At 37.5% G+C, this 20,787-nt stretch overlaps 2 protein-coding genes across 14 annotated transcripts in view; one reads left to right on the top strand and one right to left on the bottom strand.

The window, feature by feature from the left end:
- Window positions 1-1,338, top strand: part of KANSL1L (KAT8 regulatory NSL complex subunit 1 like) — a 144,663-nt gene extending 143,325 nt beyond the window's left edge. For 3 of the 4 annotated variants that reach the window (XM_017546795.2, XM_017546793.2, XM_017546792.2), the window contains exon 15: window positions 180-1,338. In XM_017546795.2, coding sequence (XP_017402284.1) covers window positions 180-410 — 231 coding nt within the window. In that variant the 3' untranslated portion in view covers window positions 411-1,338. The remainder of the gene's footprint in view (window positions 1-179) is intronic. The other variant, XR_005203127.1, reaches the window with a different exon arrangement.
- Window positions 1,052-19,860, bottom strand: RPE (ribulose-5-phosphate-3-epimerase). 10 transcript variants are annotated; one of them, XM_017546800.2, is made up of 7 exons: window positions 19,646-19,795; window positions 18,964-18,994; window positions 13,122-13,201; window positions 7,258-7,397; window positions 6,725-6,859; window positions 5,791-5,877; window positions 1,052-3,708 (listed from the first exon to the last, which is right to left on the bottom strand). In XM_017546800.2, exons 4-7 carry the CDS (start codon window positions 7,393-7,395, stop codon window positions 3,586-3,588), a joined length of 483 nt encoding a protein of 160 aa, XP_017402289.1. In that variant the 5' UTR covers window positions 7,396-7,397; window positions 13,122-13,201; window positions 18,964-18,994; window positions 19,646-19,795; the 3' UTR covers window positions 1,052-3,585. The 10 variants fall into 10 exon arrangements, with proteins under 10 accessions (XP_017402289.1, XP_017402293.1, XP_017402286.1 ...); XM_017546804.2 differs by having other exon boundaries at window positions 19,657-19,787; XM_017546797.2 differs by lacking the exon at window positions 18,964-18,994 and having other exon boundaries at window positions 19,646-19,860.
- Window positions 19,861-20,787: the final 927 nt, after the last annotated feature.

Here is a 20,787-nt window from a genome sequence, read left to right as displayed (position 1 = left end):
AAACAATTCTCAATATATTCCATTTTGAGATGCTAGACATTTAAGTTGAAATGAAAATTTGTACATTTATGTGCTAAAAGAACAGAACAAGTTATTACAGTATGGGCATTTACAGATTACTTGTTAGATGAGTTTAAACAAATTAGTTGAAACTTAACTGAAAATGTTTCCCCTTTCAGTCTTTGTGGTGGGAACGACGGGCTTTTCCACTGAAGGGTGAAGACATGACAGCCTTATTATGTCAAGATGAAAAAAAGGATCAGGTTGAAAGGTCAAGCACAGCTTTCCATGGTGAAATCTTCTGTACCAATGTACCAGAGAATGGCCACCATCCAAAAGAGCAGTCAGATGGAATGGAAGAATACAAAACCTTTGGTCTAGGACTTACTAATGTTAAAAAAAGTAGGTGACAGGGAACAGGTTAAGAAAACTATGTAAATGTAGGAAAGACAGGAGGAAATAAAGCCCTGTTCTGGATCCCCCATCCCCTTCAGAATGAGAGCATGTTCTGCATGTATTAATCTTTTATGCTGTTTAAGAAACAGGCAAGATAAGTCTGTTTTTCCTTCTGGAACCACAAGGGTAACCAGCTTTTCATCTACAGACAAGTGGTAGTCATTTGTGTTTATCATGCAACTTACAAACACCAAGATATTAACTGCTTCAATTTGATGTCAAATCACATTACTGGGTAATTTTAAGACTATGTACCCACATCATACATACATACATATATATATACACATACACACAAACTTGTGCGCCAAGTGACAGCTATTCTTTGTTTATATACATGGTAATTCATTAAAATTGCCTTAGTAATATATTAGAATATATAAATATATGTGTTTAAAATAAATATACAAACATCCCCCCAATGTAGTTTTAAAAACACTGGTAATGACCCACTCCACTTGGAAATGCATGTATGAACTACTCTATGAAATGTAAGCTGCAGTATATATAAAACACAGATTTCCACTCATAAAAGACATCTAAACATCTTGAATATAGAGACGGAGGGTTTTTTTTTTTTTTTTTTTTTTTTTTTTTTTTTAACATGTTTAACCAATAGAAGTTATTTACAGAAATTCATATACCAGATAATACAAAACTCCTTTATTCAAAATCACTGATATCTTTTGGACTAAACACAGGCTTTCTGTTTACTCCCAACAGAATAAAGCAAGCAAACAAATCTGAGTTAAATATTGGTGCACTTTAATACTATCACATCTTTGAAAACTCAATTTGAGTTTTACCTATTTAATGTGTCTCATGAAGACACCAATTTAAAATGAGCCACAAACAGTAAAGTCCTATCAGTATAAAATTTGGAAAAAAAAAAAAAAAAAAAGATGATTGTATTTCTAGATTAGCAAGAAATTAGTAATTCTGGCTGATTTCTATTTCTAGCTAATTTGGTCATTCTTTGCCATAGCTTACTCTATTCAAATAAACATCTATTCTTACCTGCATCCTAGATTGGGAATTAAAATTTTTCAAAGGACAATGTTTCAATATTGGATACTGAAGAGTATACATTAAAGAAAATTCTTTCTGAAGTTATGAAACCATTTTATTCTATGTGAAAGTTGAGGACAATTTATATATAAATCACTTTTTGTCATGTAAAAAAGGTTATTCAAGTTTAGTACCTACATAACTGAAAATATTGGCCATTTGGCCTAGTCTGTGAGATTTGACACTAAGTTTTTGTTAGAGATTGAAAATTCTACTAGTCCTTTTAAGGGGTAAAAAATTCAAATTCAATACTAACAAACTTTTGCTTGTAGTTTTACTGTAGATTTATTTTTAAAGAAAAAGAAAACAAAAGCAAGACAAACCCAAGTTGTCCAGGTAAACAAACTCAAATCTTTATCACATCTGATATTATAATCTTCTATGTAAGTTTTTAAATTAAAGTTATTTCTATATGCTTTGTGTTGTTTTGACCGTTATTAAATGCGCCTATTCATAGCACAAAGCTTTCCCAAGCAAGCTTTCCCAAGCCGAAATAAAAATAAACATGAGCAAATTTTTACCTTATAATGCAGGAAAAAACCCAAGCAAGCTCTAGTCTATGCTTAAGTGTTAACATTCTTACTTTTTTTAACCTTATTTCTCAAAACTCATAGTAGCCTCAAGAAGTTTATTGATCCTGGTCCTTATATTTCTTGCCATATTTATAACAAGAGTATTTACAGGAATGAAGTAGTTGACATATCTTTAGACTCTGTGTAATTTAGAACACAGTTATAAATACTTAGTTTATGGATTGACTCTGCATCCTGTCATCTTTGAGCCTACCTGATCTTTCCTGGAATAAAATAATATATCCTTGAGGTCAAGATCCATAGTTCCAGAATATTCTCAGCCATCTGGTTCTGCTATAGGGTAAAATTAGACTGGAAATAAGACAATGTTAAGTAAAAAGCTCCTTTTGCCCTACCCACCTCCCAAGGGCTTCATTTGTAAAAAGAGTACAGATCAGAAATGCTACCGCTTTCCAGGGTACCATCCCACTGTTAATTTCTTCAGTTTTTAAATGGGGACAAAAATATCTGCTTTATTACCATTTGCAGAGGTGATTTACAGATTTAATGAGAATATATCAAAGTACTTTATAACTTGCAAAATATAAACTTATATAATGCTAGCCACTTTGTATTGAGCATATTGTAAATTCTGGGACTATTACTGAAAACTTTACATATATAGTACTACTTCTTAATTCTCAACACATCCCCACAGTTGTTATAATTACATTCAATGTATAAGTGAGTTCAGAGAAGCACAAAAAGGTTGGGTGATTTGTTAAAGGTCCAGCTAGAAAGGGGCAGAGTCAGAATTCAACCCAATATTACTTCCAAACAGAGGCTTTACTTTTCCTTTCTACTCAGAGGTAACACAACAGCATTATTTAACGACCTTAAAAATGGTGCGGAGGAATCACTGAATAACCTGCTTTGACAAACACCCTGATAAAATCTATGCTTGTATTTTAGAACCCCTGGGTTTCACACATTGTTTTCATAGTTTTTACACATCAAGTGTAAGGTGAAAAGTGATAAATTTTGAGAACCAGTAATATGGTATGCCATGCCACCAAAATTTATATCTTAAAATTCTATTCAACTTGTATTTCCAAGCATATAAACAAATCACAAATAACATGAAAACCATAAAGACTTCCTCTGCTTTTGGAAAATAGCTGAGAAACAACAAAATGCTTTTGAGAAATAAAGAAAAAATTTGTTTTTATAGTGTAGCTAATATGCCCTCATTAGGCATTAAGACACTTTTCTGTTTGTAACCTTAATGCAGCCATAGTTTTTATAAAAATCAAGTCTCTCAATAAAAACAGTATCTTACTAATCATTAAATTGCATCACTAAAAATGTAGTTATACACACCAATTTCTAACCTTTCAGACAATTCTGCACAACCAATTTTAATCACTGGAATGAATAACTGCTCAAAAAAGCAGTACTGCTTCACTTGCATTATGATTTAGTCGTCAATATTCCTGTTTGCCAATAAAAGGGAGATTTCATGAACAGAAACATTGGGCTCCTTATAGTTTCATCGATCAAGAGAACGTTTCTGAGCAGCTTCTGAGCAAACATTTCTTAATAGGTTGATCACAGATCTGGGGTCTTCACTCCTCATAATAGCACTGCCAGACACAATCATGTTAGCTCCTGCCTGGAAGAAGTAAACAGTTAGGTTTCTCAAAGGAAAATGTCAAAAAACCTAAAACAGAATTCCTGGACTAGAGTGTCTACCCTTGCATTTACCAACATTTCAATCATATTCGAGAGCCACTTTGAGATTAAGCAATCTAGTTCAATAAGGAAATTTAAAATGTTCACAAATGAGGATGTGAGATTATTTTTAAATGTGTCTAAGAAATTATTGACGTTTTTGGTAAACCAACTCTTAACGGTATTATTGCTACTCTTAAGCCTTTACTCCTCAATTCCACTAAGGTTTTCCCAATATGCACCAATGCCTCTATAGTTACTTAAAGAAAAATTTTAATCTTTGCATTATATTTATATGAATTTGTGAGTGTGAAAGGAGAACTATTGCTAAAATGTGAAATTATCCATAAACTATGGCAAAATTAAAGTGATTTCTCATTTTTGTGTCAAAAAATGGAATGTCTCTTTATACTTCATTGCATTCCAGAATGTTTTTGAAGTAGCTTTTAAAAAAGTTTTTAAGGTACTTTTAAATATGAAAGCAAAGAAATTAAAAATAAAAGCTAATAACAATGGGTCCAAATTTAACTCTAAGCTTCCTAGGATTTTATTTTGAGGACAGAAACCCAATCTATTATGTGATTCATTGCTAGAACATAGAGGGAGAAGTGGAAGAACCACGCAGGCTAAGGAAAATTTTTCCGGACAGACACTGTCACTTTATGTGTGACGGCATTTCAATAATATTCCTCATAGAAATTATAAAGGTGAGTTTTATAGGGATAACACTGCATGTATCTCTTTAGTTAACCCATTTATGCCTAGTGTTCCATTAACGGAACGCTAACCTTTTGGGAGTTCTTTATATTCTACTGTTTAAGGTCATCGCCAAGGTCTGATTTTTCACACAAAAAAATTTGCGACCTCTGGCATAAAAGCAGGAATAGTATACTGGCAAAGCACAGTTCAGTACAAAGCAATTCCACAAGCAGTCAAAAGAATAGCCACTCACTGTTCATCTGGCCAGCCCCTCCTGCATAAGTATTGACTACTATCAAGCTTTTGATAGGTACATATCAAGCAGAAAAGTGTGGCAGTTGTGCTAGAACCTGGAAGTAGATACACCACATTGTTGAAGAAAAGCAGGTTGTGTGAGCTTTAATCACCTGTGGTACTACCAAAAGGCTGGAATCCTCAAGAGCCCAACTATGCTAGACTAGCTATCTGAAAAAAAGTTTAAAAAAGTTTATCTTGCTTCTGTATAGATGGCCAAAGAGGTATACAGAGAGAGCCAAAGGGGTATCCAGCCTAGATTTTCATCAAAAATGGTTTTAGCAAGTTCTTACAAGGAACAACTAAGTAATATCTAGGTTCTAAAGAATAACATAATAATTAGGTCAATTAGATTTCCTTTTTTCCCCTTTGGTAAGGAGGTATCTTTTAATTCCATATTTTAGAAAAATTTCTCACTTCCGAGGCCCTGAAACTTAATGCTCTTCCAAAGGGCTGAAATTCAACATATTCTTTTTTAAAAAAGAACTTTCTTCAGCCTTCCTGAGACAATCAGGATTTACTATGTAACAATCTATGTGATTTTAGAATACTGTATCCACTTATGGGCCAGACACAGTAGCTCACATCTGTAATCCCAGATTTTGGGAGGCCAAGGCAGGCAGATCACTTGAGGCCAGGAGTTTGAGACTAGTCTGGCAAACATGGTAAAACCCCATCTCTACTAAAAATATAAAAAATTAGCTGGGCATGGTGGCGGGTGCCTATAATCTTAGCTACTCAGGAGGCTGTGGCAGGAGAATTGCTTGAATCCGGGAGGCAGAGGTTGCAGTAAGCAGAGATCACACCACTGCACTCAGACCTGGGCCACAAAGGGAGACTCTGTCTCAGAAAAAAAAAAATCCACTTATAGCTTTTTATTTTCCTAGTTGTACATGTAAACAAAAAATACTTTTCCAAGAAAGAAAAGTCAACTTAGGAACCATAGAGGAAATCACTGGCCCATGAGACAATGTCCTAGAGACGTATTTGACAGGAAATTGGTCTAGTCATAGTTGAAGAGCAATCTCACCTCTGCACACTTATGGACAGTGTCAGGACCTACTCCACCATCGACCTCTATATCCAAAGATGGGAACTGGGTCCTCAACCAGTGAACCTAGATATACATGAGGTTTAAATAAGTAACTCCTGAAGTGGATATGTAGGGTGGGTGCGACAACCAAATAAACAAAAAAATCCAATAGCCAATATTAGCCATTAAAACTCCAACTGTCTCACACAATAATATACCAATTACAACATTATTACTGGGGAACACTTGGTTTAATAGCAAGCTTTGCTCTGTTTGGCAAACAGCAATCTGTCATGTCTTTGCAGAGACTGTGTGTCATGGAAACAAGACAAAGATAAACCCTCAATAGTCAATGACAGCTTCCAAGAGATCTAAAGGTTACAGAAATATTAGTTTCAAAAGAAAATTTCAAGATTGCCAGGCGTGGTGGCTGATGCCTTTAATCCCAACACTTTGGCAGACCAAGGCAGAAGGATAGCTTAAGTCCAGTGGTTCAAGACCGGCCTGGGTAACACAGTGAGACCTCCTATTAGAATTTGTAACAATTAGCCAGGCATGCTGGTATGCACCTGCAGTCCTAGCTACTCAGGGGGCTGAGGCAGGAGGATCTCTGGATCCCAGAAGGTCGAGGCTGCAATTAACCCTGACTGCATCACTGCATTTCTAAATAGATGAAAAGAAGCCCGGGTGACAGAGAAAGACTTTGTCTCAAAAAAAAGAGAAAATTTCAAGATAAAGATGTAATATGTTTCGAATTTCCCAATCAGAAATCTATTACAGCATTTATTACTTTGTTTTAGAACGATCTGTAAGCATCCCCATCTCCTCACCTTCAGAATAGGTTATATCTAAATATATAAGCCTTTCAATAAATGCTTGCTGAATGAACACACAGTAAAAGCCTCAACACAAAATCAAATACTTCTTTTACCTTTGGCATCATATCTTCCATAAATTTCTGCCCTCCAAACCCCGGTTCCACTGTCATAACCAAGGCCATATCTATTTGATTAGCCCATGGTGCCAAATACTCAACTGAGGTTCCTGGTTTGATGGCAAGGCCAACCTGTAACAGAGACAAATATGCTATATCACATTAACAATTACTTCTGTATTATGTTATTGTGGCATAGAAGGCCCAGTAGAACTATCTATTCTTATTTTTAGAGAGTTAACAAGACTATTAAATGTAAATATTTCCAATAGGCAGTAGCTTTCAGAAAACATTAGTGGAATATATAAATGCTATTTACAAAGAAGTTAAACACTGGCTTCATAGCTGAAGAACAACTGCTTAAGTCAGGTATTCTTTACCTGCAATGGGCCCTGACTAGGCCGCTGAACTTTAGCCTGAGCAACAGAGCAAGACTCTGTCTCAAAAAAAGAGAAAATTTCCCATTTCCAGCAAATCTTTCCAACTCTGAGAGTGAATGTTACAAAACACTCTCATCACTGATTTCTTACCTTCATCCCATTCTCCCGAATGTCTTTAATCAAAGCCCCTGGGTTCTCAGTAGCCTCGAGATGAAAGGTGTACTGATTGGCTCCTGCGATAGCCATTGGCTTTACCCACTGTTCTGGCTTGGACACCATCATGTGCATGTCTAGAAAGAAAAGACACTTCAAAATATCACTGAAAAATACCTGGCTCATGTTACTGGAAGCCAATCTGTATGTAGTTTTTGCCACTTCGGATATGAACTCTTTGGGCATCACACAAATCATTATTTAAATAGTTATATTTCAGTATTAGGTAGTTTCCTCTTATGTGAAGATAGGATTTATTTAAATTCATTTACAAAAAAAACCTACTTTCCCACAGAAAACATATAGTGCTGTATAAGAAAAGTTAACTAACATCTAAAAACCAGGAAACCTAAGTCCAGGTCCAGGAAATGCCACTCTAAAACACTTAAAGAATATGTCATATTATCTGTGCAGGCTAGTTTCCTCTAGGAAAAATTAAGTGATTCTTTTCATTTATTCTTTCAATTTACTGAGCAGTTACTACACCATTAATTATTTTAGGTCCTAAAGTTAGAGCAAAAACATGAAACTCTCCTGTTATAGGGATTACGTTTTTAGTGGAAGAGTCAAACAACAAACAAAATAAGTAAATAAAATATACACTAGGCTGGCAGTTAATATGGCTGGTGTGCCTGGGGAAGGAGATACAACAGTAAGAGGTCAGGGACGCATGTGGTGAGGAGAAACCCTATGGCATTCTGAGGCCACTGGGGAAAAACACCACAGTGTAGTGACAAGATACGACTAAGGAAGCTACGAAAGCAAACCCAGTTGAAAAATGATGGAGCAATTCAGAATGGGTATGTTCTGAAATAAAAGCAAAGAGAGCTGAGGATGGATGAGATGTGGAGGATGAGAGGATCCTCCATGGATGGATGGATGAGAGGAAAATAAAGATGGTGCCAAGGATTTTGGTCTTATCAACTAGAAGAACAGAACTACCATTAATTGAGAGGCAGAAGACTGCAAGAAGAACAAATTTAGGGAGAAGGACACGTTAACTACAAGAAACCTGATAATCATCCTAATTCAAAAGATTCATATAAACACCTAAGGTGAAAATGGACATGGACTTCTTAAAGATCTTGACTTAAAACATAATACCATTTCATGAGGAAAGGGCAGTTTAAAACAAGCTAAACCAAGAAATAACACCGTGAAGAGTTCTGTGTTTGATAGATGGTAGAGAGGAGAAGTTTTGAGTTTTTTGTTTTGCTAGAGGAAGCACATTTCTGTCACAGCCAAGCTATATTTAAGAAAAATAATTCCAACATTCCAGAACAATAAAGCCTTGGGAAAAAAGTCAGAAAAAGAGTATAAAGTTTGACTAATAAAGTCAAGATTAATGTTTATATTTCTAATCCAGCAAAAGTAATTATATGAGAACATATTTTAATTTTTTAAAAATAGAGATGATGTCTTGCTGTTTCCCAGACTGGTCTTGAACTCTTCGCCACAAGTGATCCTCCCACGTTGGCTTTCCAAAGTGCAGGGATTATAGGCATGATCCACCACACTGGCCTAAATTAGAACATATTTTAATAGGTAAAACTTTATTCTTAAAAAATGTATTAAATCTGGTATTTCTTATTTCTTTGTATTATAAGTGAGGAAAATTCAAGCTGGTTTAAAATACCTACTTTATTCATTCCTTAAGTTACCAGACTGTTAGCTATGTCATTCTTACTCTATCTCTAGCATCCAGTAACCACTAGCAACCCTCAATGGAGAATTTCTATGGTGTTCAGGATGTTAATGGTTCAGCAAATCTGTGTATAGTTAATGTAAGATCAGCAATTCTCAAACATTCTCATTATCAGGCTCCCTTTCACACTCTTAAAAATTAACAACTCCACGAAACTTCTGTTGATATGGGTTATATTTATAGATATTTAATGTATGAGAAATTCAAACTAAGACATTTTAAAGCATGCAATTTTTAGCAGGTATGATGGCCCACATCTATAATCTCAGGAGGCTGAGGAGGGAGGATGGCTTGAGCCCGGTTTGCGACCATCCTGGGCAACACAGTAAGACTCCTTCCCAACAACAACAACAGAGTAATTAGCTAGGCATGGTGGTGTGTCCCTGTAGTCCCAGCTACTGAGGTGGAGGGGGGAGGAGGGAAGACTGCTTGAGCCCAGGAAGACTGAGGCTTCACTGAGCTATGACCCCTACCACTGCACTCTAGCCTGGGCGACAGAGCAAGACTGTCTCCAAAAAAAAAAAAAAAAAAAACTATTGCATATTAATTAAGAGTGGCATTATTTGTTTTACATTTTTGCAAGTCATCAGTGTCTCGCTTAACAGAAGATATCTATGATCTCACATCTGTTCTGTATCCAATCTGTTGTAATACAGATGTCCCATGACTTACAATGGGGTTACATCCCAATAAATTCATCCTAAATTGAAAATACTGTTGTGTCTAACTGCATTTAATACACCAACATACTGAATATCATAGCTTAGTCTAGCTTATCTTAAATGTGCTGAGTGGTAATTTTATAAAGGCTAGCTGCACTGTGCATTCTGTAAACCATATCAATGAGCTTTTCATTTTTTGTTAGATTAAAACCCATTGTTTATCTTATATTTTGAATGGGTCTTTAAAGTACTGATTTACTGAGTTATATAAATCTTACAAATAGTGACAGATCTCATTCGATAATACCCCAAAACCACATTTGTTAAAATTACTACAGATCTCATTAGAAAAACTGTTAACTGTTGGGAACCCACAGTGGTAAGATACATAAGTTTTTCAAAATCCTACCTTTGGCAACAAAAACTAACAAGGTATCTTTGCTCGAAGAGACAGACTCAACTTAGTATTTTTTTAAATGTTACGCCAAGTCTGAAAAAACCATAGTTTATCTGTCAGTTGTTCTTTCAAATAAATAAAGATAGTGTTCAGGAAGAAAGTGGCTAGTTCAGATCATAACTCTACGGTGCAAGTGGTTTTCCTTGAGGAAATCATTATGCAGCATGGCAGCACAAGTGCTTTATATGCACTTCCTACCTTGTCACACAAAATATTAAAAAGACCTGTATTCAAGGTCCAAGATTTATTAAAATTAGTTTGTAGTGCTTCATCAAGGATAATTGGTAGCAAATGCATGATAATGAAGAATATGACGATTCCTGATATAGTGCCTGTCTTGAATTGGGTTACGGCACCAGCAAACTAACTCATCAATGTTTTTGTACCATCAGTAGAAATAATGGCAAGTAATTTCCTAGTATTATGAAAATAGTTTTGATATACTTTCATGGATGATGTGAGAAGTGTCTTAAGGATTTATATGGGTCCTTATACAACATATTTAAAGACCACTGATTTAGACAGTAACAGAAATAGACTTTTCCCTATTTCTGTATTTCTTAGATGGTTATTTCTACTCAATATGAAAACGGAACAGTTAAGAGTGTTAGCATTACACATACAACATGTAATCTAGGTCCTAGGATATATTCATTTATCAATTATCCAACAATCAAAATCCAAGAATTAACAAATGTTTCTTAATGTAAAAAACAAAGCAGTTGGGTTCAGTGACTTACACCTGCAATCACAACACTTTGGGAGGCCAAGGCAGAAGGATGGCTTCAGCCCAAGCATTCAAGATCAGCCTGGGCAACACAGGGAGATCCCATCTCTACAAAAAGTAAAAAAAATCAGCCAGGTGTCGTGGCACACACCTATAGTCCTAGCTGTAGCTGTGGCAGGAGGATTACTTGAACCCAGGAGTTCAAGGATGCAGTGAGCTATGATTGTACCACTGCACTCCTGCCTGGATAACAGACTGAGACCATTTCTTAAAAACAAAAAAACAAGAGTCACAAAACCCAAACATTAAAGTGCATGGAGTTCATTTATCTTTTGGACCAAACTCTAGAAAGAGTAATTAGTAAGTTTCAACAAACTAAAAACGAGAAGAAAAAGCAGATTGTGTGTGGTGGCAGCAACATAGGACTGGTAAAAGGAAAGGCACCGACAGGGAAGGATATAGACAATAGTAAGGTGTGATGATGGGAGCCCAAACAAAAGGGAGTGAAAAGGAAAAAAGAAAAGCATTAAAAAAAATTCACACAAGAAAGCCAGAAGCAAGGATTCTGGCCATTGATGTACAGTGGGAGCAAACAATGCTATTTATTTCACCCACCTCTCACGGTCATGAGAACAACTTTAATTCATAGGAAAGGTCATGGTATCTGCTATATAAGCTAATTGTGGCTTCAAAAAAAAAAGTTTAGATAATCAGAGGACTATATCCCATTACATGGAAATTTCAAAATGGGGAACATATTGGTGGAACACTGTTTCTTCATGCCACATAAATGAGGTAATAATGTACATTTTTTTTGGTGCACTGAAAGTAGATGAATCCTATACAGACCTGGGGGTGGTATCCAACAGAATTTTTTGTGGTATTGGAAATGTCCCATAGTTGCACTATATAATATGTGACTACTGAAGACTTGCAATGTGATTAATGTGAATAAGAAACCAAATTTTTTAAGTTTATGTAATTTTTTGAGATGGAGTCTCACACTGTTACCCAGGCTGAAGTGCAGTAGAACAATCTTAGTTCATTATAATCTCCGCCTCCCAGGTTCAAGGGATCCTCATGCCTCAGCCTCCTGAATAGCTGACATTATAGGTGTGCACCAACACACACAGCTAATTTTTGTATTTTTTTTTTTTTTTTTTTTAGTAGAGATGGGTTTTACCATGTTGGCCAGGCTGGTTATGAACTTAAGTTTATTTAATTTTAATAGCTACATGTGGTTTATGACTACTATAGTGAACAGCGTAGAGCCCTTCATAAAACTGGTCATCAATATGCTAATTAAAAAGAATCTAAGTTCTACTAAATTCTAAATTACATTTAAAAAAAAAAACAACAAAAAAAAACACTATTTATGGCTAGGCGTGGTGGCTCAAGCCTGTAATCCTAGCACTTCGGGAGGCCAAGGCAGGTGAACTGCTTGACTCCAGGAGTCTGAGACTAGCCTGGAGCCCAGGAGTTCGAGACTAGCCTGGGCAATATGGTGAGACCCAGTCTCTATTNAAAAAAAAAAAAAAAAAAAAAAAAAAAAAAAAAAAAAAAAAACACCATTTATAAAAACTTGTAAAATTTCTTATGTTTAAAAGACCTGGCAGGTGAGACATTGCTAACTTAGTAGAAATCACTTGTAGGCCACCAAGTAATTTTAAAAATGTTAATTTACATTGTACTACGACATTGGAGTGAATATTTAGGCACCACTTGCAGAAAGCTCCAATTCACACAAAACAAATGGCTTCTAGACCATGTATCAACTGATTCATAAATTCATTTAACAATTACACTGAGCCCTGATCATGACTATGCTTAGCTTTAGGAAAACCACAGTAAACATGGTAGATTCAATCCCTGCCCTCAGAAAGTTTATAGTCTAATAAAAGGAATCTCAGATCAAAGGAAGCTCTAAAAGGAAAATCAACAGGTGATAAGATAATTGGATAAACGTTACTTTGGGAGAGGGCAATCAGAAAGGCTTCTCTGAGGAAATAACAAATGACTTGAGGCCCAAAAATGAGGCAGCCAGCCAAGCTACTACGTTTCCAGGCAGATTAGCCAAGGCCCAGAGGCAGGAAGATGTTTGGCTTGCTACTATAGTCAAGCTAATGAAATCCCAGCACAGGGAAGCTGGGGAAAGGGTGCCAGATGAACTTGGAAGTTAAAAAACCAACAATCCAGTTTTCCTTTACTTGAGCAACACATCCAGCTTCAGATGGCGTAACACCCACTTACCAAAGAAAGGGTCCTGGCCTAGCTGCTTTCGAAGGCTTTCTACCACAGGGTGACCAAAGGTGATGTTGGGAACAAAATGCCTACAAGACAAACAAAATCTACTCTGAAAATGTTTTCAATTCAGTTTCTGTATCTCTCTTAATATGAATTCTGACAGGGATTGAGGGGATTGTATGCAATGTTTTTCAATTTAATACTTAATCATCAGTATTAAATAATACTAAAAATACCAGGTCATTTTGGTTTAACTAGGTAATGTCTTCTTAACATTTCAACAAATCATGTCACATATATTTTCACAGTGATTTGACTCTATAATTCATAATCCATGACAGGTAGAAATGGAGACATGACAAAATAAAAAAACCTCAGGTTTTATGACTTGCCCAAGTCACATACTAGTTAGTAGTTCTGGACTCCTAACATTGGTCTCCTGAATCCTAGGTTGTCACAGGGGGGCTGTGGCTACTTCTAATCACTTCTGTCACAGGGTACTAAATGACTGTTTCTTTAAACTGTTTTAAAGATGACTAGTAAAGAAACATGATGTGTTTATTAATAATGACCACCTTTCACTGAGGGTTTACTATATGCCAAGCACTGTACTTCCTTTCATCTTCCAACAGCCTTATAAAGTAGATGCTATTATTATTCCCTTTGAAGAGCACAAGATAAATAAAATCCTTAAGTAACTCAGTTAATAATTTGTGAAAGTGGATTCAAATTAAGTTTACCAGCTGGGTGTGGCGGCTCACGCCTATAATCCTAGCACTTTGGAAGGCTGAGGCGGGCAGATTATTAATAAAAACTTGAGGTCAGTAGTTCGAGACCAGCCTGACCAACATAGTGAAACCCTATCTTCACTAAAAATACAAAAATGAGCCGGGTGTATTTTTACCAGTGTGGTGGCGTGCGCCTGTAATCCCAGCTACCTGGGAGACTGAAGCAGGAGAACTGTTTGAACCCAGGAGGCAGAGATTGCAGTGGGCCAAGATTGTGCCACTGTACTTCCAGCCTGGGCGAGACAGCAAGACTTCGTCTCAAAAACAAATCAAGTCTACCAGACCCAAAGTACTTATCCTTTACCCTAATCCAGTTAATCTTTTTGTTCTATCGCTAGTTCACTTAAATATTTAACAAAACCTCCTATATGCAAGTAGCATACTAGGTGCTTCAGAAAACTGTTTTGTAAAGAAATATGCTACAGTTCCTGTTTATCCTAGGAGTTTACAATCTCACTGGCAAGATATGACAGAGACTGACAGCTAATGACTCAATGATTTGACAGAGTTGACATCCCCAGTTCCCTTTATATCCAAGTGGCCCATGTGACTCTCACCACTAGACTGTGAGTGCAAATGATGTGTCATTGCAGAGTCCAGAAGGTTAAGCAGAATTCCTTTCCTATTGCCACTTTACCCTTCTGCCAATAAAGCCCTTACAGAATGGCAGAGCCACAGGATGGAAGAACACTCACACCAAACTCTTAGAGGGATGAGAAACTAGAATGCTAAGCTACTGAAGTCTGGCCTTGGTTAAAGTAGCAGGTATTATCCTATATGAGGATTATAAGAAAAGCTATACAATAACAGGCAGGCAACATGTGATTATAGATAAAACATACATAAAATAAAAGCAAGTATTAGAGTAAATTAAGAAAGAAGTTGTTCATGAGATTTACAAAATAGGATTTAAAAAGAAAAATGGAAAAAGAAACAAAGGTAGAAAATGAAGCAAAAGCAGAAATAAGTTATATTCAAAGACGTGGAAAGTGGTTATGACCAACTTTGGCTAGTGTAAAAAAGAAGGGAGGTAGGTAGTATCAAAAGGTGTCAAACGCCAAGCTCAATGTCTGGACTTCTGTCCTGCTGTACATATGCAGTAAGATCTTAAAGCAAGAAACATTAATAAATAAGATAGAATGGGAAATAAATTGCAAGAAGGTAGGTAATTGCAACTGCCACTTGATAGGCGGCAAGGCACACTATGAATGACAAGGAATGGCAAAACTGATCGGATCTGTTAAATGATTAGGTGTGTGGGAGGGGAGTTAAAATACAAACTATGTTTAAGATCTTACACTTAGATGAGAGGTAGAATGAGTGTTAATAAAAACCAAACTTATATGTGGGCCACACAAAGTTCTAAAGACTTTCTAGATATTAAATCATTAAAACCTCCTAACAACCTTGTGAGGTAGGTACTTTTATTACCTGTATTTTACAGATGAGGAACAGTGGCCCAAGGTCACACAACCAGTTAAGTGCTGGAGACAGGAGTTAAACATAGGCACTACGGCTACAAAGTACAGGCTCTTAACTACTATGCTCATCTGCCCCTATAATGACAACTAACAAACAAACAAAAAACGGGGAAAAAGTCCAGTGGGGAAGAGATTCAACAGAGAGAGGTAAGGATTCAGGAGACATCTGACAGGGACAGGTAAGGTGGATGGGTACAGACACTTTCACTCAATAACACCTTGGTCTTTGGAGGTTTAATTTCTATCATTAAAAAAATTATTCTACCATTTGCCTAAGCCATGATTGTCAGGGCTGTGGATAAGATGCATGTGTTTATTTAAAACTTGAAATAAGGGTTAAAGAAGCAGGCACTAAGGCTTATTGAATGTTTTACAACTCTGGAATTAAAGATTTCAATTTCACATACTGTTCTTTTAATTTGCTGTGTCTAGGAAATAGTTTTGTTGTCTTAACATTAGGTTTCATTTATTATGAAAATAAAAGTATAATAACCACCTCCCAAGTAAATATGGGAATCAAAAAAAAACATACACTTTTATTGAGAAAACCTAAACAAAACGTATAAAAATACTAACCCTAAAGTTATGTGACTTAATTTGTGCTTTTGAAAATCAACTCAATGCACTAGGTTCACAAAGCATATCAGAAGAACAAAAATGCACAAGCAGTCTCAAAAAAACCCAAAGGCTATGCTAAGCCATAACAAAAAAATGGCTACACTCCTAAGCATGAAGTCAGGGTGTCCCAAATTTGCCAAACAGTAACCATGAGAGCAGTTCTAATGTATTTACAGTCTCTACCTCAAGCCTACTGACTCCAAAGAGGACCAGGAATCTAAATTTTTAACAAATGCTTGAGGGAGTTAACAGACCAGTTTGGAAAACAATTATTTCACTTTAACAGACAGAAACTTCATTAAAAAGTCTGCTTCATCATTATCTTATTCTGCCTCTTTTTCCGTTATTTTCTGGAGTTAGTTAAGTCTGAAAGAAATAAAATACAACAAAAAGGTATCCCTTTCTCCCAAGGACTTACTGCAATTAAACTATAATTGTTTGTAATACAAGGATACAATTTTCTCTCTCATGTTCCATCATTAGTCCTAAGCTTTACTTATGTAATTCTCATGCAGTCTACTGCAGACAGATCAAGTCTTTTACCTATCCCCCAACAAGGCAAAGATGATAAAAGGAGAATTAGGGTCAGTATAAAAGGTATAAGACTGTAACAAGAAAACAATCTTATTGCTAATCGGGAATCACAAACTGAAATGCTGCTGGGGGTTAGCAGATAACATTAAAGAGCGAAACAGAGCAGATAGGGAAAGGGGCCAAATGAAGAACACGTGGCATGACTAAAGGTGGCGCTGCCCCACACAGCTCCAGCACATGTCACCTCGTAAGACTGAGGGCCCAGTGCTGCCAAGTCTTTAGATTGCTTTTTTTTTTTTTTTCTAAAAGTCAGAAATCCAGTATTAATATGAAATCTCCCCAGTTTTAAATCCTGGTAACTAATTTAGAAATTATTTGCTCTGCCCCACAGTTAGGGTGAACACTGTCTTGTCATGATCTATTTATGTGTTTTCTAGTTTTTTTCCCCCAGAAAATCCACTTGTTCTTTGTTTCACATATCCAACCATGCTAGTGCTCCATCTTTCACAGTACTCCCACAACTGGTTTCTGACTTTCTAAATGAAGAAATTCAGTTGTGATCAGGGGAAACTGAAGGTGTTGGTGGGGAGGAGGAGACTAGAAAACAACAAGCACATCCAAAGTGTAATGCTGGATGAGATTTTTAAAAGGGGTCAGGAGAAAAAAAGAACACAAAGGCAGTCTTGAGAGGGAAGGTACATTGTGGTTGGTCACCTTTCATAGGAAGGAAAGAACACAGCCCATTTTCATAGCCCTAGCCTAGGAGACGCTGCAGCACATCACATAAGGGCACTGGTACCAGCTCTGCCAGGTTTTGCCTAATCTGGTGAGACATCAGGGAAGAAGCTGGTTTCCTCCTTTACAAAAGGGGGAATACAAACAGCTCTTAACTCAGAGTGTAGAGAAGATTGAAAGGGAAATAATTTTAAAACTGTGTATGCGGAATTCAGTTTTTCCAAACCAAAGTATCTCCTGGAAAAAGGGAAGAGGAATCAATAAAAAACAAATACTTTATCTTTTTATTTTTTTTGTTCCTCAAACTCTGATCCATGGTGAATATTTTATTGAGCTCAGTCTGCCATAGAGCTGGGAGTGGATAAAAGTGACTCCTTAGAGACTCCTCCTATTATGATTAAGCAGTTCATTCATTCAGCCAATGATAACTAAGCTCCTTATGGTGCTTTTCTAGCAAAGAATACATAGGTGAGCAAAAAGAAGATAAGCTTGGCTTTCAGGAAGCTTATAGGGTAGCAGGAGAGACATGAAGTAAGTTAACAAGAATAAGTATACAAATTATTAGTTGCTTTTTTGAGGCCAAAGAATGTCTTAATCATTCCCTGTACGCCTAGGACCCACAGAAAGCATTTAATTTGTGGGACAGCACAAGCTGTTGCATTGCTTCCAATCCTGATTCCACCATTTCCTAGTTACGAGACCACTGGCAGATGACTTAACCTCTCTGTACCCAATTTTTCGCTGCCAAATGCTGGTGGTAATACCACCACCAATTTCAAACAGTTGTGTGAGTTAATTCACACACACATAAAAAGCCAGAATAGAAATAGCCAAGTGCTTTTAAACATTGCTATTATGGTTATCATTAATAGTCCTGACTGGTGAACTGAAACAATTACTTTCCCCAACCATTCACTTACTCAAACATGGTTTAATTAAAACCAGACTGCTTTCTGTGTCAAAAAGACTCACAAATATACATGCAGCTTGTTCAATCCTGTGACCCCCTAGGTGTTTTCTCAGGCACAAAAATGTAGCTACTTATCTTTGAGGTATACGCTCAGTGTCACACACACCTGTGGGAGTTTAGGGCTTTCGAGCACAGATGTCAAAAATAAGGTATATAAATAGAATTACATATAATGGCCAACTAAAAACCAACCTTTGTGAGAGGTAATATTTACTAAACTTTTTACGAATTTAGCCTATTATTCTTAGTACTCTATGGTCAAAGTTTTGTCTTTATCAGTTGGGTGAACTACGATAACTGGGTAAAATGCAAAAGAGAAACAATACATTTAACCACATAGAGCAATGAAAAACAAAACTCTTCAAAGTCAGATGAATATTAAAAAGAAAAGCAAATTATCATCTTTTGAAAATAACACCAATTTGCAAACTGAATGAGGGAATAGAGTTTTTATCTATTTAAAATAAATTTATTTTTCCATCCCCATCCAAGATAATGGCGTTTATGACTTTTATAGTCAGTTAAAAGTGGGAGCTCAGAGAAGGACTTGGCAAACCCAGGAATAGCCAAGTTGAAAGTCTGTTACAATCTTCTGTAATCCTGAGAGAGTCTTACTACTTTCTCTGGGTTTGTTTCCTCATTCTATAACCAACTTCAGAAACTAATATCCTGATTCCAAACAATATTAGGTGCTATAACTACAGTGCTTAAAAATTACTTACAAAAAACTGACCTCCCTGAAGAGCAGGGTGCCTCAAGAGAAAATAGGAAAATCAGAATTTTAATAATGATGCAACTAACAATTATAAAGAACTTAATATACGCCAGGCACTGTAAACTTTACATGTAATTGCTCATTTCATCTTCCAAAGATGCCTAAGCGTTAGGTTCTATTAGCAGTTCCATTTTTCAAATTATGAAACTGAAGCTCAATTAGGTTAGTGGCTTGTCCAAGGTAACCCAGGAAGTGGCAGAACTCGGGAACCTCAGTGCAGGTGCCAAGTTTAATCGTTACAGGAGTCTGTCTCCCAGCTTTGCCACTAACTAGCTATATGAGCTTGGGCAAGTCATGCTTCTCCCCTTGGGCCTCAGTTTCTCTAGCTGAAAGTGAAGAAACGTCCTAAAGGTTTAAGGTCGCTTCCGGGTCCTAAGTGATGGAAAACCACACGTTACGTGGGGGGAGGGGAAGGGCTGAGATTTGGGACCCGGCCGCAACCCAGGATGCCGCGTAGGGTCCGCTCCTGCCAACACCGCCAGGACTCCTACCCCATTTCCTTTCTAGCAACGCATTCCAACTGAGGCGCTCGGTAGCACTGGGACGCGGAACATCAACAGGCACTCAATAAAGGTGCGCTGATCCCGCCCCACCGCGCTGCAAGCCCCACCGGAGCCCGGAGGAGTTACCCGTCCATTACATCCAGGTGCAGATAATCGGCCCCAGAGTCTAGCATCCGGAGGCACTCGGCCCCTAAATTGGCCAGGTCGCTGTTGAGGATGGACGGGCCAATCTTGCAGCCAGACGCCATACCGCAGGTTCCGAAAAGCAAGTTACCCCACGAGTCGCCCGGCAAGACTAGCCGTCGCCCCGATTGGGCGCGCAGTTTTGGCCCCGCCCCTTCTCCGTGCAGGCTTCCGGACTCTACCGGAAGTAGCCGCTCTGCGGTGAGGAAGTCCCGCCTCCTGCTGTGGTGAGGCGCTGTCAGCTGCTGTCCTAGAGCGGGGCCTGTCAGCGGGACCTCGTCCTCCTCCTTCTGACCTTTCTTCTTAGGCTGTTTGAATCTTTAAGTCCTTGCAGTACTCAAGGCGTTTCTTAAGCTTTTTTCGCTTTGCTTCCCCTGCAGTCCCCTGTCCTCGGCTCTTGACTTCACATCACTTTTTGTTTCTCTACTGTTTGCAGCGAGTTCCTTTCCTTTCCAGCGCCTATGCTGGCCCTTTAAAACAACAATAAAAACCTTGCTCTCTCATATTTCTTTTAGAGCTCTTCTTTTGAGCTGGAGGAAGCCTGGCTCTGCCAGATAGTAGCTGGGTGACCTGGCAAGTCACGTCCTACTTCGGTTTTCTCATCTGCAAAGACAGTGCCCAGCTTTAGGTTTGTGAAGATTGAGTGAAGCCAGGTAATGCACCCAGCAGGATGCGTGGTGCTCAGTACAAAATGGTAGTTATTATTACCCTCTTTTTCTGCCTCTGCACTTACTCCTTCGTATCTTTTTTGTTTTTCCCTCTGTTGGGGCTCAGAAAATGATACCCCAAAGTGAAGGCCTCAGAGGCAACAGTGTTTCTCTGACCTCCTGCCCCGCCTTTAGTCTCAATTCTCCCAGGAGGCAGGTCATAGAAACTACAGCCCCTCTTCCCTAACAAGAGCTATTGAAACCAGAAACCCTTTTCCCTGAAGCCAGCCATAAAACTCAAAAGTGTTACTCTAATTTTCCTCTACCTTTCTATTTAAAAACTGGCCATAAAGAAATTATTTGATCTACCTCGATTTTAGGTTATACAACTCCTCTTCTAGAAAAGCTTCTACCCCATATACAGGAGGAGGGTATGCT

This window comes from Cebus imitator, unplaced genomic scaffold (genome assembly GCF_001604975.1).
Source record: "Cebus imitator isolate Cc_AM_T3 unplaced genomic scaffold, Cebus_imitator-1.0 Scaffold191, whole genome shotgun sequence".
Lineage (NCBI taxonomy): Eukaryota > Metazoa > Chordata > Mammalia > Primates > Cebidae > Cebus > Cebus imitator.
Note: the sequence above shows the minus strand (reverse complement) of the source record. Positions and strands in the feature narration are given on the sequence as shown.

Excerpts from the sequence above, each read along its gene's own strand:
- RPE (XM_017546797.2), bottom strand. The coding sequence starts at position 19,767 with ATGGCGTCTGGCTGCAAGATTGGCCCGTCCATCCTCAACAGCGACCTG. Across the intron at positions 6,860-7,257 it reads TTCGGGAGAATGGGATGAAG|GTTGGCCTTGCCATCAAACC; the intron begins GTAAGAAATCAG and ends TCTCTGTTACAG. Across the intron at positions 5,878-6,724 it reads TGGAAGATATGATGCCAAAG|GTTCACTGGTTGAGGACCCA; the intron begins GTAAAAGAAGTA and ends ATGTATATCTAG.